Source organism: Diorhabda carinulata, chromosome 4 (assembly GCF_026250575.1).
Source record: "Diorhabda carinulata isolate Delta chromosome 4, icDioCari1.1, whole genome shotgun sequence".
NCBI classification, from domain to species: domain Eukaryota; kingdom Metazoa; phylum Arthropoda; class Insecta; order Coleoptera; family Chrysomelidae; genus Diorhabda; species Diorhabda carinulata.
Window position 1 is genome coordinate 25050502 of NC_079463.1, and position 17431 is coordinate 25067932.

General features: G+C 32.8%; 1 protein-coding gene across 1 annotated transcript; it reads right to left on the reverse strand.

The window, feature by feature from the left end:
• Positions 1 to 1195: 1195 nt before the first annotated feature.
• Positions 1196 to 12393, reverse strand: LOC130892619 (brain-specific homeobox protein homolog). Its single transcript, XM_057798119.1, has 4 exons — positions 11986 to 12393; positions 7825 to 7941; positions 5750 to 5953; positions 1196 to 1560 (listed from the first exon to the last, which is right to left on the reverse strand). The coding sequence occupies exons 1-4, from the start codon at positions 12317 to 12319 to the stop codon at positions 1409 to 1411; spliced, it is 807 nt and encodes a 268-aa protein (XP_057654102.1). The 5' UTR covers positions 12320 to 12393; the 3' UTR covers positions 1196 to 1408.
• Between the last annotated feature and the right edge of the window lie 5038 nt (positions 12394 to 17431).

Sequence of the window (17431 nt, forward strand, 5' to 3'; positions counted from 1 at the left end):
ATATCTAACTCAAGATCTTAACGTGCATCGATTATACTTAGCTTTTATAGTCCTTCTGTTCGATACTATTAGTACGATTTCTCTTTAGCCTCAAAATAAGTTTAGTTTCGGCACAAAATTTCTCTCCAGCTATAAAAAAATGCAGTTCGAGTCCAATTCATGCCGTGTTTTGATAAATTAGCTTTTTCTTATCCAATCGGGGCGTTATTTCTGCGATTTCGTTCTCTACACGCTCCAATAACAATACGTAATAGTCGCTGTTTATTGTTTTTACCTTTTTAACATAATCGATGAATATTATACCATTAACATAAAAAAATACTGAAGCTATAACCTAGAAAACTGACTTTTCCATCTTTCCACGCTTTGGAGTCTGTTCATTACGTAGAGACCACTCGGTCGACTGACGATCGGAATTGGATAAAGCCATGTTTCATCTATTGTCACATATCGACGAAACAATGCGAGTTTTTACGATTGACAGATTTAAACATTGCTGAGAATCATCAATTCCTTATTATTTTGCTTTACCGCTTCCATCGGCTCAAATCGGGTACCTTTCAAAGCAGATCTTTTTTCTAACCTTTGAAGGAAATCTGAGCAGTCCCGTTGATGCAAGAGCTTTTGGTCAGGAGTCAGATTTTTTGGCATCAACTTTTGTCTAAAATTTTTCTAACCGTTTCTTTATCGGCGTTTACAGCCTCGGTAATCATCCGGATGCTCATTCAACGATCTGTACGCACAATTTGGTTGATTTTGGTCACTGTTTCCGGAGTTGAAACAGTCACAGGGCGACTTGGGCGCTGGCCATCTTCAGTGCTCTCTCGGCCCTCACTAAAGCGCACAAATACTAATAATAGTGACGGAAACGTGTTTTTGGGACGTGCATAGACAAGATATTTAGATACCCAACGCACGTCTCGTTATTTAATAGCCAGACCTCGTATTGTGAGCCTGCGTGGCAGCCATTTCAATTATAGCTTTTATTGAGGCGCCCTCTTTGGGGCGTCCTCGGTATTTATTTCTCCTTTAAACAATCTACTTTTTCACGGTTAATTTTCCCGGTGCAATAGTATGATAACTGTCAAGTTTTTTTTAAGGTTAAGGCTAACTGATATTGATATGGATTTAATACTAGTAGCGCCGTCTATGTGTCAGTATATAACCTAATACTCTGAAATGAGAAAGACGAAGAGAGCTTTTTAAATATATTTTCAATAGTAATTCAAACTAAAAAATGCGAATTTTACATTGCACGTCAAATTAAAAACTAACATTACATGAATATAATATATGTACATGTCACAATTACTCTCTATAAATACGTTCTAAATATATATAACAATCACAAAAATTAATAAAAAAAAGGAAATTTATAAAAAAATTAATAATACAACAAAAATAGAAATTAAACTCTTTTAAAGTTAATTTGCTTAGCGTCTCCCACTATATCAATGTCACTTTCGCAATCGCTCAAATCTGAATTCGTTAACGATAGTCCGGAACTTCCCATCGGTATTTGTTTTTCTTGACAGGTGCTCCTTAAGTTTTGATTAGTTCCTAAAAAACATAAAATTTCAAGCTTAAACAATAAGAAAATTGAAGCTACTGACATCAGTGTAATCTCAATTGAAATTTCTAAAAAAGTTGATTATACGAGGTCTAGCTATTAAATAACGAGACTGCGCGCTTAGAGGGCGTCCTAGATGGGCGTTAGGTATCAGTTTGAAATCTCAAATTTCTCGTTAAATTGAAGATGACCAGCACCCAGATCGTCGAATGAGCATCCGGATGATTACCGAGGCTGTAAACGCCGATAAAGAAACGATTAGAAAAATTTTATACATGACAAAAGTCTGTGAGAAGTTGATGCCAAAAAATCTGACACCTGACCAAAAGCTCTGGCGTCAACGGGTCTTTTCAGATTTCCTTTAAAGGTTAGAAAAAAGATCTACTTTGAAAGGGACCCGATTTGAGTCGATGGAAGCGGTAAAGCAAAAAACGGCAGAGCTCCTAAAGGCACTCACCGGAGAAGACTTCCAGCACAGCTTCGATGAATGGAAAAACGTATGGAAAGGTGTGTGGCGAGGGGAGGGGAGTATATTGAAGGGAAGCATTCGGATGTAGATAAGAAATGATAACTTCGAACTTCCCAAAGTATTTAATAGCTATTTCGTTATCTAATGACATTTTTTCTTCAGCTATTGTTTACTGTCGAATTGTTTCCAACATCTGCCTAAGTAACCGAAACTAGTCGAAACGAAAGTCGAATAATCCAAGTTCAGGTGACCTAGGTGGCCACTTCGTTGATCTACGTCTTCCAATCCACCTTCTTTCAAACTGGGATTCAGGTTTCCCGAGGAACAAATTTTTTCCTGACGATTCCTATCTAAACATTGATTATTTGGTGTCGCTGGATGTACTTAGTTTGAATCCATTGGTAATTTTTCCGAGTCCAGTAGCAAAAAATAATTCGGTTTACTGTACATCTTAAATAAAACGTTGAGAATACTACACTATTGATGAAATTTGGTTTTTGCCTTATGGAGTCTGTCCGAATCATTTCCTGAGAGTTCATAAACAAGTTGAACTTTGTATGAGTGCAATTTCAATTTCTTTACAAACTTTACTACAAACGACTGTCTAACATATTGTTGTAAGGTTATTTCTTTTGTAGTTTCGTGAGAGCTGTCATCTATTTCTTTTGTAGTTTCGTGAGAGCTGTCATCTATTTCTTTTGTAGTTTTATGAGAGCTGTCATCTATTTCTTTTGTAGTTTTATGAGATCTGTCATCTATTTCTTTTATAGTTTCATGAGAATTGTCACTATTTCTTTTATAGTTTCGTGAGAGCTGTCATCTATTTCTTTTGTAGTTTTATGAGAGCTATCATCTATTTCTTTTGTAGTTTTATGAGAGCTGTCACTATTTCTTTTATAGTTTCGTGAGAGCTGTCATCTATTTCTTTTGTAATTTTTTGAGAGCTGTCATCTATTTCTTTTGTAGTTTTATGAGAGCTATCATCTATTTCTTTTGTAGTTTTATGAGAGCTATCATCTATTTCTTTTGTAGTTTTATGAGAGCTGTCACTATTTCTTTTATAGTTTCGTGAGAGCTGTCATCTATTTCTTTTATAATTTTTTGATAGCTACCATCTATTTCTTTTGTAGTTTTATGAGATCTGTCATCTATTTCTTTTGTAGTTTTATGAGAGCTGTCATCTATTTATTTTGTAGTTTTATGAGAGCTGTCATCTATTTCTTTTGTAGTTTTATGAGAGCTATCATCTATTTCTTTTGTAGTTTTATGAGATCTGTCATCTATTTCTTTTATAGTTTCATGAAAATTGTCACTATTTCTTTTATAGTTTCGTGAGAGCTGTCATCTATTTCTTTTGTAGTTTTATGAGAGCTGTCACTATTTCTTTTATAGTTTCGTGAGAGCTGTCATCTATTTCTTTTGTAATTTTTTGAGAGCTGTCATCTATTTCTTTTGTAGTTTTATGAGATCTGTCATCTATTTATTTTGTAGTTTTATGAGAGCTGTCATCTATTTATTTTGTAGTTTTATGAGAGCTGTCATCTATTTCTTTTGTAGTTTTATGAGAGCTGTCATCTATTTCTTTTGTAGTTTCATGAGAGCTGTCACTATTTCTTTTATAGTTTCGTGAGAGCTGTCATCTATTTCTTTTGTAATTTCGTGAGGTTTGTCTTCTATTTCTTTTTTACTTGCATGAGTGTTGTTTTCTAATAAAAGCCTCTTTGTCTGTTTGCTTGTATAGTGAGATAAGGTGCGATAATGATTTGGAGCTTGAGTTGGAAGAACGTTAATACCAGGAAAATTTATCGTCTATGAAAAAATTCGAAGAAAATCTTATAAATTTTGATGTTTTCTGAAAGTCTTGTTATTGTATATATACTATTTTGCAAAATACACGGGATTTTGCTTCAAATTACCAAATAATTGGCGTTTTATAGTGAAATACGATGAAGCTCGGCTATAATACAATTTTAATGACGTCCCCAAGGAATAATCAGGAACCAGAGATTGGCGTTAAGGTTTTCCCGTTGTTTTATAAACGACTGTCACAAGCATATCGAAGAGGATTTTCCCATATTCCACAATAACCTTCGTCAACGATGGATAATGGTCAATGGTTACATACGAGGGCGGACTTAAAAAATGCTCGACTATTTGTTATAATATAAAAAAATATATTGTTTTTCAAAATAACCTCTTTTCAGTTCCATGTACTTTGAATTACTATATATGGCGGTTTGTCGTTAAAAAAATTATGTGCTGCGATGCTTCTAGAAAAAACTCTCTTATAGAAGGTTTAAAGTAGAATTTAAGACAAATAATTTTTTACGATATATATCTATTTTCCGATACCTTTTGGAATAATCACAGGGTTGCTACTTAAGTTTTGAGATATGGCAACAATGATGTGAATACTATGACTTTCGACGTGGATTAAACCAACAATAGTGTGCCGATTAACTCGTTTCGACTTTTGGTGATGAAGCAACATCTCGAACCAACGTATTTCGCTGGTTTTCTTTATTAAATCGAGGTCGCACTGAATGAATTTCGTGAAGGTCGTTCCAAAATAGCAGAAAACATCGATGCTGTTAATCTGATATTGTTAGATCGCCAAGGGACATACCGTGAGATTGGGCACTGATTCCTTTAGCATACAATCAATATTTAATTAGGATTTAGCTGTCAAATAGATTTGTTCGCGTTGGATACCGCATAGTTTGACAATCGCTCATAAAAAAGCTCGTATTTTAACAAAAGTCACCACCACGACAACTCGAGCTGTCAAACAAAAACGTTTTTCAATAGTAAACATATCGAATTGATGGGTATATTTGGTAATGGCATATTTTTCGTTTTTAATGTAAATATTTTTTTAATATCTAGTTCACCCTATAATCTGGTGGAGTTTACATGTACAAATATTGCGTCATCTACCTGCTATCTGGCCGAATTTACTACCACCCGAAGTGATTATCTTTGGAAAGATATAATTTATTTAAAAACATGATAGTTTTATCAATTTTATCGTTTTTATTTATTCCTATCAACTTTTCTTCTGGAATCGATGAGAACATAAACGAAATACTAAACTTCCTTTTCGTTATTAAAGATACCATAACCTGAAAATCGAATCTCGGCTTCTTGAGGGAGCGTACCCAATCTTAAACATCAATTAAGGCAAGTTCACAACTTAATGAACTAAATTATGATATAAGATGGCGGCTGAGATCTAAGATCTTTTCCACTTGGAAACAAAATTATCAAAGCTGCTTCTCTCATTCCCAGTTTCCCTTTCGCAAGATGTTCTCCTTCAATTTTGTCGTTGACTATTAATATACAGAGTGACTTAACTATGTTAAACCTCCATTATCTAAATTTTGGTTGGTAATATTTATTATGGTGGTATTTACTTTATTGTCATGTTAATTGTTTTTTTTCCTGGAAATATAATGAACTTATTTCAACTAGATAAAATAGAATTGTTTTAATTTCGGAGCTATAGCTACATATACAGGGTGTTTCGAGACTGAAATGAGTACATGACGTAAAATATGCTGTGACCTGTATATAGGGTCCAGCAAAATTATGACTTTTCTGAAAAATTGTTCGCATACTTTCTGTTTATGTCACATTTCTTGAAATATGACGTCACCCCATATTAAAATTGATTTTAGTAGATTTTGTAGATGAATTCACTAAAGTATTACCCAATTTTTCTGTCGACTCTAAAGGTATTTTCACCGAATTCGTGGCTTTTTCTTCTTGGACTTTTCTCAACTGTTTTTTGTGCTTCATTCTTCGATTTTGAAACCATGTTTTAACTTGAGTTTCGCTTAGACTTAGCGCACTAGCCAATTCAACTCGTTCTGGAGTCGATAAGTACCTCTGTGCCGAAAATCTCTTCTCTAAACCTTAAAATGAGAAATAAGTCAAGGAATTATCTGTGAAATGTTCCGAGAATATTGGAATAAGAAGGAAAACTATATTAGAATATAAGTAACATTGGCCGAAGGAACGAATGCTGGAATGAAAAGTTTTCTGTTACTCATACTATTTTCTCTATTTCGGCTTGTATTTACATTATTTATATATAGAAAAATTGTTGAAATTATACATTAGGGAAATTAAGCAATAGCGTAAGTGATTGGTAGTATTGATTCAAGTTTGACAGTTGACTTTGACAATATAATTTGAATTTAAAAGTTTGCTTAGATCAGGAAAAAACTCAGAATGTCGTGTGAAGAACTCATTATAGTTTATTGTAAATAATATCTTAAAATTGAAATAAATTATTATATCACATCACCTTTACACATGCCCAAATAATGCATCGTCCAATCAGTTCTCAAAGTAAAAATGTTGTTCAGGGGCACCAACCCTCTACAGAAAATTACCAAAAGTCGTTGAAGAATGGAATGCTAAGAGCTAAAATGCGTTCGAGAATACCTAAACAAAGAATTTATACTAAAATACAAGTGACAGAAGGCTTTTCATTCGAGAAAATTCCAAACGAATGCTGCAATGGCTTTCTGTTACAAGTTTTTTGGTTTTCTTTATACTATTTTCTATGTTTCGGCTTGTATTCACATTATATACATTAGAAAAATTACACCACAACGTGGGTGGTCAGTTGGTAGCTTTGATTCAAGTTTGACAGTTGACTTTGAAAGTATTATTCGAATTCAAAAGTTTGCTTAAATCATTCATTTTAAGGTTAGTTCTGTCCAAGATATTCCTCCACTATAGATTTGATTGTTTTCCACATATTTCATAACTACATTCACTTTGTCTAAAAATTCATTATAATTTTGGTCATCTAATTGAGGTGGTTACTCCAGAAAACATAAAAAAAGTTCAAAAATTGGTTAATCTAATCGTAAATTGAAATTGTGGCAGATAGCTAATGCAGTAAATATATCAGAAGTTAGTGTGTTTACAATTATTGATCATGAGAAAGCTTTGTTCAAAGTGGGTGCGGCGTTTATTCACAGTCGATCAAAATTAACAACGTTTCGATGATTCAGTGTAGTGTTTGGTCATGTTTACACGTGATAAATAAAACTTTTTGCGTCGATACGTGGCAATGGATCCATCACTTCACTCAGGAATCCAAACGATCATCATCTGAGGGAACTGCAGCCGTTGAATCACATCGGAAGCGTTCAAATGCACAACAGCCACTTGGGAAGGTTATGGCTTCAGTATTTTGGGATGCGTATGGAATATTCTTCATGTCCAAAAAGGAAAGACAATCAATAGCGAATACTACATAGAGTTGTTGGATCGTTTGAATGCAAAAATCAAGGAGAAATGGCTTCATATATCGACTGTTTCACCAAAACAATGCACCGATTCACAAGTCGATGGCAACGATGGTTAAATCGAACGAATTACAGTTCGAATCGCTCCCTCATCCACCGTATAGTCCAGATCTGATTCCCAGCTGCTGTCATCACTTCTCCTAAACCTCTCTTGATGTTTACAAAACCTGACGGTAGCTCTGTATATACGCCAGCCTTCATAATATATCAGAACTTCTACTCGAAACTCTCCATATAAACGTTGATGCATCCAAAACTCCAAATGGAGTTGGGGTTGCTGTCATCACTTCTCAACAACCTCCCTTGATATTTAAAAAACCTACAGAAAACAGTAATATAACAAACAGAATTGCTAGATGGCGGGGAAACTAGATCTCAAGATTATAGTATCTCTTCAATATTGAAATAAATACTTTCAATTAAAATGAGTCACACTGTATATGTGTTGTCAAGAAACTCACCTGTTAGCTGAGGATCACTAAACACCGTGCGGGCTTTCCTTCTTCGACAATGCTTGAGAGCGTTTAAGGATATTTCGCTGGCCGAACTTCCAAATAAAGCATGATGGAAAGGAATACCTGCAATCAAATAAGTTGGTGAATTTTTTTTTGTAAAAATAATGGAAAAGTGAGTAATTTGACTTTGTTTTTTAATCAAACGTTCGATTTCAGTAAAAGAGTTAACATATTAACTGATCAGATAAATATTTCCGAAGTTTTGTCTGTTCATATGATTTCTTTGTGAAGTGGAAGATTTGCACGGTGTTCTAACCTCAAAATTACCTACAAATTTTAGAAATTACTCTAATTTCTTAATATGTCTATCTCACTTGGACAATAAGGAGAGATCGCGATTATTTATAGATATAAAATCTTGTAATTTTGATTGACTTTAAACTTCTAGACTGCTAGTCGAGGTGCCAGAAGTGAAGACGATTTGAAGAATGCCGTGGAAGAAATACGAAATGGTTGGATGATAGTTTATAGGGCCTCTTCAATTTAGAATATTTCACGAAAAGAAAGAAGATTAAAAAGGACCATCACCAACCTTTGGTGCAGACGTCGAAAAAATACTGAGCAAGCATATAAAAGACATGCAGTCACGAGGTTTTGCTTTGACTATCAATGATTTAACAATCGTTACATTCAAGTATGCTGAGTAATTAGGAATTAAACACATATTTAATATGATATCAGAGACGGCGGGCTGTGATTGGTTGCGAGTGTTTTTGAAAAGAAATTCCGGTATTTCAATGGGGAAATAGACGAATCCTGGTTGCAATTGAATAATCGACCAGGTCATGTTGTGGCCGAAAAAGTTATCAAAGCTATAACTATGTCAACCTAACCTAACCTCACCTAACCTAACTTCTAACCTAACCTAACTTCAACAGAAATAGTTCACTCAAGGACGGTAATTGGTTGTTGTAATGCTGAAGGTAATTTCATGCCTTCCGCGTACATTATGAAAGTTCAAAGGAAAAAACGTAAATTCGAAGATGGACTGGAGTTAAAAGACTTGAAAGGTAAAGGGAAAGGCAAAATAAGCACAAGCTGTCTCTCCCAGAACATTCCCGAATACCCTGGGAGAGATGGCAAGTCTTAGTTTTTTTAAAAAGTTATAATTATATTTTTTAATTAATCAAAATTATTTATTCTTGTTTTTTTTGTGAGAGTTTAAGTCAGGCTTAATTTTCTATATAATTTCAATGTTTTATTCAATAAAATTCCTTTCCATTAGAGTCTTAAAGTTACTGGAATTATCCTAAGCGTAAAACGAAATTATAATGAAAAGTTGTATAACAATTTTTTTAATATTCCATCTGTAACCTACCAAACCAATTTTATAATCGAAAGATCCTCCATTTCTAATTTGCTCTGGTAATATCAGTCAAAAATTAAATAAGATGATAATGGAATTGATGTTAATGTTAAATCTATTTCTATTGATTCGGACAAATTATATTTTCAAGAAAATACTCCGCGTTTAATTAATCAAGCTGAATTAAATTATTCCATTAGAGATTTATAATGATGAAGATCTAAAACAGAATTTATCAGATCTCGCTAACAACTTCGGAAGGTGTTAATACCAGATACAGACGATTTCTTAACAAAAAACAAAGTTTACTTTTGTTATACTGATATTCCTGGAACCACAAAAAAAATGTTTATTCTCCGAAATGCATTTTGAAAACTATTTTATCAGATAACGGGAATAAGAAATATTGTCTTGAGATGAAGATTCGATTCTCTAGTTCGAGATATGTTTTTTGTTTGTCTATGTTGAGACATAATTTAGAAAAAAAGTGTTTTTTTCAACAACTTCTGTTTTCCTTGCCTGGAGGATAGCAGAAACAGAAAACATCATTTTGTAAGAAAAAAATGGCCTATTCGAAACAAATATACTTATAGAAAAACAGAAATGATTTATTGTCAAAAAATTGTTACAATTTGTAGACAAAAGCTTGTGAAAACTTAAAAACATACATACAAATAATTAAATAAAGGTACAAATCCACAATTAATGCCCTCAAATTATTGCAAAATGCGGGAAAAGATTATATCGATTTGATTTCAGTTGGCAAATGATTGTGCATTTTTTTCGCATTGTAATATATTGAGCCCCTAGAGAAAGAGAGACAGAGAGAAATAATTTATTGTCAAAAAATTGTCACAATTTGTAGACAAAAGCTTGTGAAAACTTAAAAACATACATACAAATAACAAAATAAAGGTACAAATCCACAATTAATGCCCTCTAATTATTGTAAAATGCGGGAAAAGATTATATCGATTTGATTTCAGTTGGCAAATGATTGTGCATTTTTTTCGTATTGTAAAATATCGAGCCCCTAGAGAGAGAGAGAGAGAGAGAGAGAGAGAGAAATAATTTATTGTCAAAAAATTGTTACAATTTGTAGACAAAAGCTTGTGAAAACTTAAAAACATACATACAAATAATTAAATAAAGGTACAAATCCACAATTAATGCCCTCAAATTATTGCAAAATGCGGGAAAAGATTATATCGATTTGATTTCAGTTGGCAAATGATTGTACATTTTTTTCGCATTGTAATATATTGAGCCCCTAGAGAAAGAGAGACAGAGAGAAATAATTTATTGTCAAAAAATTGTCACAATTTGTAGACAAAAGCTTGTGAAAACTTAAAAACATACATACAAATAACAAAATAAAGGTACAAATCCACAATTAATGCCCTCTAATTATTGTAAAATGCGGGAAAAGATTATATCGATTTGATTTCAGTTGGCAAATGATTGTGCATTTTTTTCGTATTGTAAAATATCGAGCCCCTAGAGAGAGAGAGAGAGAGAGAGAGAGAGAGAGAGAGAAATAATTTATTGTCAAAAAATTGTCACAATTTGTAGACAAAAGCTTGTAAACACTAAAAAAAGAAGCATAAAAATAACTAAATAAAGATACAAATACAGTCAAATTTCAATATACAAAAGAAAAACACAATGAGTAACAAAATTATAAGTAAATATTATTATTAAAATAGAAATCGTATGCAGAGTAGAAGGCATTTTCCAGTAAATATGCCCTCAAATTATTGCGGAATGCGGGAAAAGATGATATCGATTTGATTTCAATTGGCAAATGATTGTGCAATTTTTGCATTGTAAAGTATGGAGCCCTTAACTAATACTGAACGTGGAATTGGTAGGTAAAGGTCATGCTCCGCGTTCCTAAGTTTAACAATCTTTCTGAAATTACGAATTAGACAAATGGATTCAAAGTTGAATAAGGAACGAAGAATCAGAATTTTTAATCTTTTAATAAACTCCCTGCAGTGAGCCCTGCCGTTTAGTCCCGAGTAATCATATTAATACTCATTTAGTATAATTTGGCATCATTTCAAATAAAAATCTATTTTTAATATAGTCAGTGTTTCATAAAAAATGAACGCGTTCAGCGGACGAAACCCTTGTGCAGCGCTAGTGGAATAGTTCGGAGCGAACACCATGTTTCGAATCGCTTTTAATTTGTGCGAGACCAGAAGTTTTTTAAATCAACTGTGTTCTGTGATCAAACGTTAAATTGTTCAATTGGCAATGATTGTGCATTTTTCGCATTGTAAAATATCGAGCCCTTAACTAATTCTGGACGTGAAGTAGCTCCGCGTTCCTAAGTGCAACGATGTTTCTGAAATTGGAGAACTGTGCTTGCTAATTAGGCAAAGTCAGAATTTTTAATTTTTTTAAAGAAGTTCTTGCTGTTTAGTCCGAGTAATTATCTAACAGTTCTTTTTTGTAGTTTGAAGGTTTCGTTCAAATTGAGTACCCCAGAATTGAAGGGCATATCGGAGATGCGACTCAATAAGGGCATAATAGACTGTTAAGGAGGTGGATAAGTTCAGTTCTTTGAAAACTGATCTCGGCGCAAAGCAGGAGGAACTAAATTTTTTATATAAGGCGACAATTCGTAACTTTTCGATTTGAAGGAATTGTCCACAACAAGCCCTAACAATTTTACGGTGGTGTTGTTTAATAAAAAATAGTCCAATTTAGCAACATGAGCATCAAATACGTTTCTCAATAAAACAATAATCCTTCGACCGCGGGAAATCCAAGAACTACGAAAATATTTTACATACCTTGTGTTAGAAAATAAGGATCCGTCATATTTTTATAAGGAGGACCGAGATAAGCTCCTAACGCTCCCATAACTTGTATGTATCCGGTTTCTGGTTGGGTATAACTTTGCATCATACCACCCGGCACAACATTCGATTGAAAATAACTATAACCACTTTTTTCCGGCGACACCACCCGTTTATCCAGAGCTTTCGCATACTGAAATACTTTTTCCCGATCGACACCGTCAATATTTTGTTCCTGTTCCGATTTTTGTCTGTACAGGATATCTTCTATAAGAAACGAAGTTCGATTTTGTCCTAAATTCGTATCGTTTAAATGCAAATCGGCCATTATTTTATGGTCAGGATCAGATTTAGTGGTTCAGAAGATTAAGTTGTTCAATTGTTAGCAAACAATCACTATCTGATGTTTAAAACCCGCCAACGCTTGCTCGATTTACCCAAGTTCCGCCTACTATGTCATTTCAACCCTTAAACGGAGGAAGTAAGTTTTGATAACGTCTGTGAAGTGGCGAGGTTAGTTAACAAGGGTTGATTTGGTATCAGCAGAGATTGATTAACGGATAATTGTGTTTCTAAGTTAATTACGTTCGGTTTCGTTCATTGTCTCCAATAAGAGTATTTGCAACTCGAAAATTATATTCGCAAATTTTCTTAAAATGTTACTTCAATTCAATAATAAATAAGTAGAAATAGGGTAGCAGTACAATTTGTGGTCAGTTTAAGTGATTAAAAATTAGAAAATCAAACCAAAACGCTTAATAGATAAATAGCGGTGAGAATTGTACAGAACTAAGGGTTGCAGTATTTTTTTAATACATTAAATATATTCTTTTGTACCATTTGTGGACACATTGGTCTATAAAGGACCTTTTTTGGCCACATTGGTCTATAAAGGACTTTTTTTGGCCACTAATGATTTCCAAAAACGAAAGGTATCTACATTTTTAATAATAATGAATATTATCTACAACAAGATAATATTTATTATTTTATTCATAATAGAAAAAACAATTTCCATTTAAAGCTCGATATTTTTCTTCTTTTTTATTCAATTTACTCCCGTCTACTTCTTTTTATAGCAATATTTTGACATTTAAATGTCATTATTTTCAAATCTAGATTGTCCATTTAAAAACTAACATTTAACATTTTCAGATTTGATGTTCTTTTTCTTTTTTATTCAAGTTAATCCAATCTACTTCTTCTTTTTCCAAGAATAGTTTCACATTTAAATGTCATTGTTATTCTTTTTTAATTCTTCTTTTTATATTTTTAAACATTTATCGAAATTCAATTCAATGTGCTTCTAATAACGCTTATATTTGACTCGAATGTTCGTTTTTCTTTAAATCTTCTCCTTTTTCAATTTATTTTTCTTTTTTTACCAAATTTCGACAGAAAGATCACGATTTTTCGAATGTACTTTCTTGTATCTGAAAAATTTCAAAACAGATTTTCTGTGTTCTCTTGTACTCTTAAATCGAAAAAAAAATCGATTTTTCCACGAGTTTTTCCATAAAATTTTGTCTACATTGATTATTCTGTCACTTTGACAGAATTTCGATTTATTTTCATTCAATCACGTCATTATTTTAAAAACGGAACCGGAAATTAACAGAACAGAAATTAAATACAAAATATTGTTAATTATTTACCTCGAAATAATTCAAAACAATCAAAAAAAAATCAAAAATCGTCGTCGCTGCCTACCAATCTACCGGAAGGAGCTCTCCTATCACCGGAAGCGATCTCCATCCCCAACGAATCATCCGATTGCATAAATTCCGGTTAAACAAATAATCGGATTCCGTATCGGAAATAAAATCGATTGACGATCGATTATCGAGCAACGGAGGCGGCTGCGTTCTTTTTTCGCTCGTAGTACCGCGCGTTTTTTCTCCTCTTCTTCTTTTTCTAAAAAAATATTGTTCTCGTCTGTCCGACTTAAAATCAAGAGTATTTAGATGCATTATATAAATATTGAATAAAAATTTATAGAAAAAATTATTTTTTCTAATAATGGATGCATTTTTTCCACAAATTAATTAAAAAAATGCGTATTTTCAAAAAAATAGTTAGGTTGGGACCTAAATTCAAGAGCATTTAGACACATAGCTATATTTTCATTTAATGCAACTAAATGTTCTCGATTTTATGTCTCTTCTGTTTTAAAATTAGTTTTTTCAATAATTTTTAAAAGATTAAATTTGACATTTCGATTTGTCTTTTATCTTCTAATCTAAAACTAATTTTAAAACAGAAAAGACTTAAAATCAAGAGCATTTAGATCCATTATTAAATATTGAACAAAAATAGATAGAAAAAATTATTTTTTCCAATAATAGATATATTTTTTGTTCAAAATAATTAATTTCCACAAAAACACCTTTTAATTTAAAAATAGTTAGGTTAGGTTAGGCCAGGTTAAGTTAGGTTAGGTTAGGTTAGATTAGGTTAGGTTAGGTTACGTTAGGTTAAGTTAGGAGACTATGACTATAATTGCATTGATGAGAAAGTATCGTTACTCTTTTATGATTTTTCTTCTTTTATTCATGATAATAAACATTCCAAGCTAAACACAGGGGTTGAAGATACAAATGTGCGCTCGATGGACCCTCCTATATAATTTGTGCGCTCGAACCAAGCGCGTTCGATTCACGCATTCGAAACAAAAGGAAAAAGCAAGGAAACAGGCAAGGGCAAAGGTGAAGGAAAGGGGAATGGGAAGAAAACTATGAACAACGTTGATCTTTCAGATATAAGCGACGACGATGAAGCAATTCGCATTGAATGCACGGAATCCTATTTATTATTCCTATATAAAGTTTATTTATGGTTGAGTTGGAATTTCTGGAAGCGTTGGTGATATTCATACAACACCAACACTCACAATTACACTGTCTGACGCGCGTTTCGATAACCAAGTTATCGTCTTCAGAGACTCAGTTTACCTTCAGTCTCTGAAGACGATTACTTGGTTATCGAAACGCGCGTCAGGGAGTGTAATTGTGAGTATTGGAACAGAAAGTGGAAAAATTATTCTTACTTATTGTTAATTTTTTTAATAGTTTACAAAAAGGCTGTTAACTTCATTAAAGTTCTTTCTTAAGGGAGAATGCATCTCAAATTTAAGGGTCCTTATAATTTAATAAAAAGTTTCTATCATTGAGTAAATTTTAATGTTTTATTTTATACTAATTATCTATATTTATACTAATCATTGCCTAGATCTACATACCCTATGCTTATAGTCAATTTACCCCAGATATAGGATAAGTTGAGCGTCAGGGGCTTAGAAAATCAACTAAATAAGTATTATAATGATAAATTTATAGTTTATAAACTATTATGTTAAGTATCTGAATAGTTGTTTTTTGTTAAATCAAGTTAAACATCAGAGATATATGAACTTCAGTTAGTCAACCATCCCCGGTCTCCCCTAATCCATTTAGTCAAAGCAAAACTTTAGAAAGGGGATATTTTTAACAAAAATATATCAAAATTTGACTTTACTTATCGTTTACAAACTTGACATAATCAGTAATCAGAGTGGAATGTCTTTAGACATTAGACCTATAATGAACTATACATCAGAAATAAGACCAAAAACATCATAAACGGAACGACTTTTGGGAACTACAGAAATGAAAATTCACACGTGGATCTTGAGAAAAACTATTAGATTAAGAAAGAAGCAAAAACGTAGACGTAGCTACTATTATCGAATGGGTATCACAATGGAACAAACATGAGTCGAATGACAAAGGATAAATCTCCAGCACGGAGTAGAGGTCGACAACGAAAGAGCTGGAATGACAGCCTGGAACCTTGATGAGGAAAAACATCGGAGAAGAACTAGGCGTTAGAACTATTATGGAAGAAAGAAGAAAAAATTTACAAATGGTATTAATGTTATTAAGAAAAATGTAATATAAAAATCAATATGCCTCGAAGAAGACTATTATTTTAAACTGTTTTCATATGAAACGAGACACAAAATCAAGACGATTCATCACGGAAAACCAGGAGTTGACTTATTGTGTTACAACCCACCCTTAAAAGCTTGAAACCAGTCATCTTTTGGTGTGCTCCCAAAAAATTATTGTTTTGTTGTTTCTTCAAGTGATGGCATTTTTCGATCCAGTAGTAAAAATCTCTAAGTATCTCCTATGAAGAGAGTTACGCTTTAGGACTGTACAATTTACACTAAAATAAGTTTGTAATTGAGTTTTAATTGATAAAAGTTCAAATCAGCATTGAATATACTATTCAATCAACTTCAACTCAAATCTTATCCAGTTCATCTAGACTTCAAAGAGCTCTTTTCAACAGAGATTTGTTAACAATAAGCAATCAGTCGTTTTCTTTTTATAACTCGAAACCGTTTAATTGAGGTAAAAAATCTATTAATTGATTTCTGTTTCAAAAGTTATCATGCTTGTTTGAAAGCTTGTTTTGATCAATGTCATCAACAATTACTTTCATCACCAAATGTGCAGCTTACTAATTATAGATGGCGCGTTAAAAGTTGTCAGCTTTAATGATCCGTGGTAAATATACAGAGTGCTCTGAAATATTTTTGTAATTGAGATCGTTTTTCTCATATTTATCCCTGGTTTTTACACTGTGTACGTTGGAAAATGATCGTTTTACTGATTATTTTATTCTAATTTATGTTTGAAATGAGGCTGTTTTTATTATCAGATCACGTACTTGTCGAAGAAATACCTCCACATCCAAAATCTAAGTACGTCTCCGTTTTCTGTAAATCTATAATCCAATATCAACCAATTCCTATCAACATCCTTCTCGCCCTTATTCAATTTAGTCCCTTAACATTCATTTCATCCCCGAAATCAACCCTATTAAGGTACGTTAAACCTGGAGATTACGTAGTCATGGATACGAGGGTGGGACAAATAACGTCGGACCAATAGCGGGGATTTTCCTCTGCGCTTATTAACCTCTGGATGGAAACTCCACCCTTAGTTGTATTGTACACTGATCGGGACATATATTCAGGGTAAATTGGCCATTTAGCGACAATATGCGGTGTATTAAAGGAAACAAGTTTTGATTTCAATTGTTGCTTATATATATAGATCGGTTGAATTATCTTCTGACAACGAAAACTTTCAATTCGAATCAAATCGTATCGTTAAGTTGTTTATTAGTTCTAAAAAGAAAAATAAGTGGACCAAAAAGATTTTTCAAATTAACGAGTCTAGGAGTGGATGGATAATTTGAAACAACGTGAAAATTTCCGATATCCCCGTGTAAATATTCCATATACCATCCTTTATTGGTAGCACTAACTTATAAAGTTATAAACAAAATATGTTTTTAGACGACGCCATCTGAAAGTTGTTCGTTCTGTATTCATTTACATACCGAAAGTTGCGTTTTGAGTACTACAGTTCCGTACTGCAAAACACTTTCG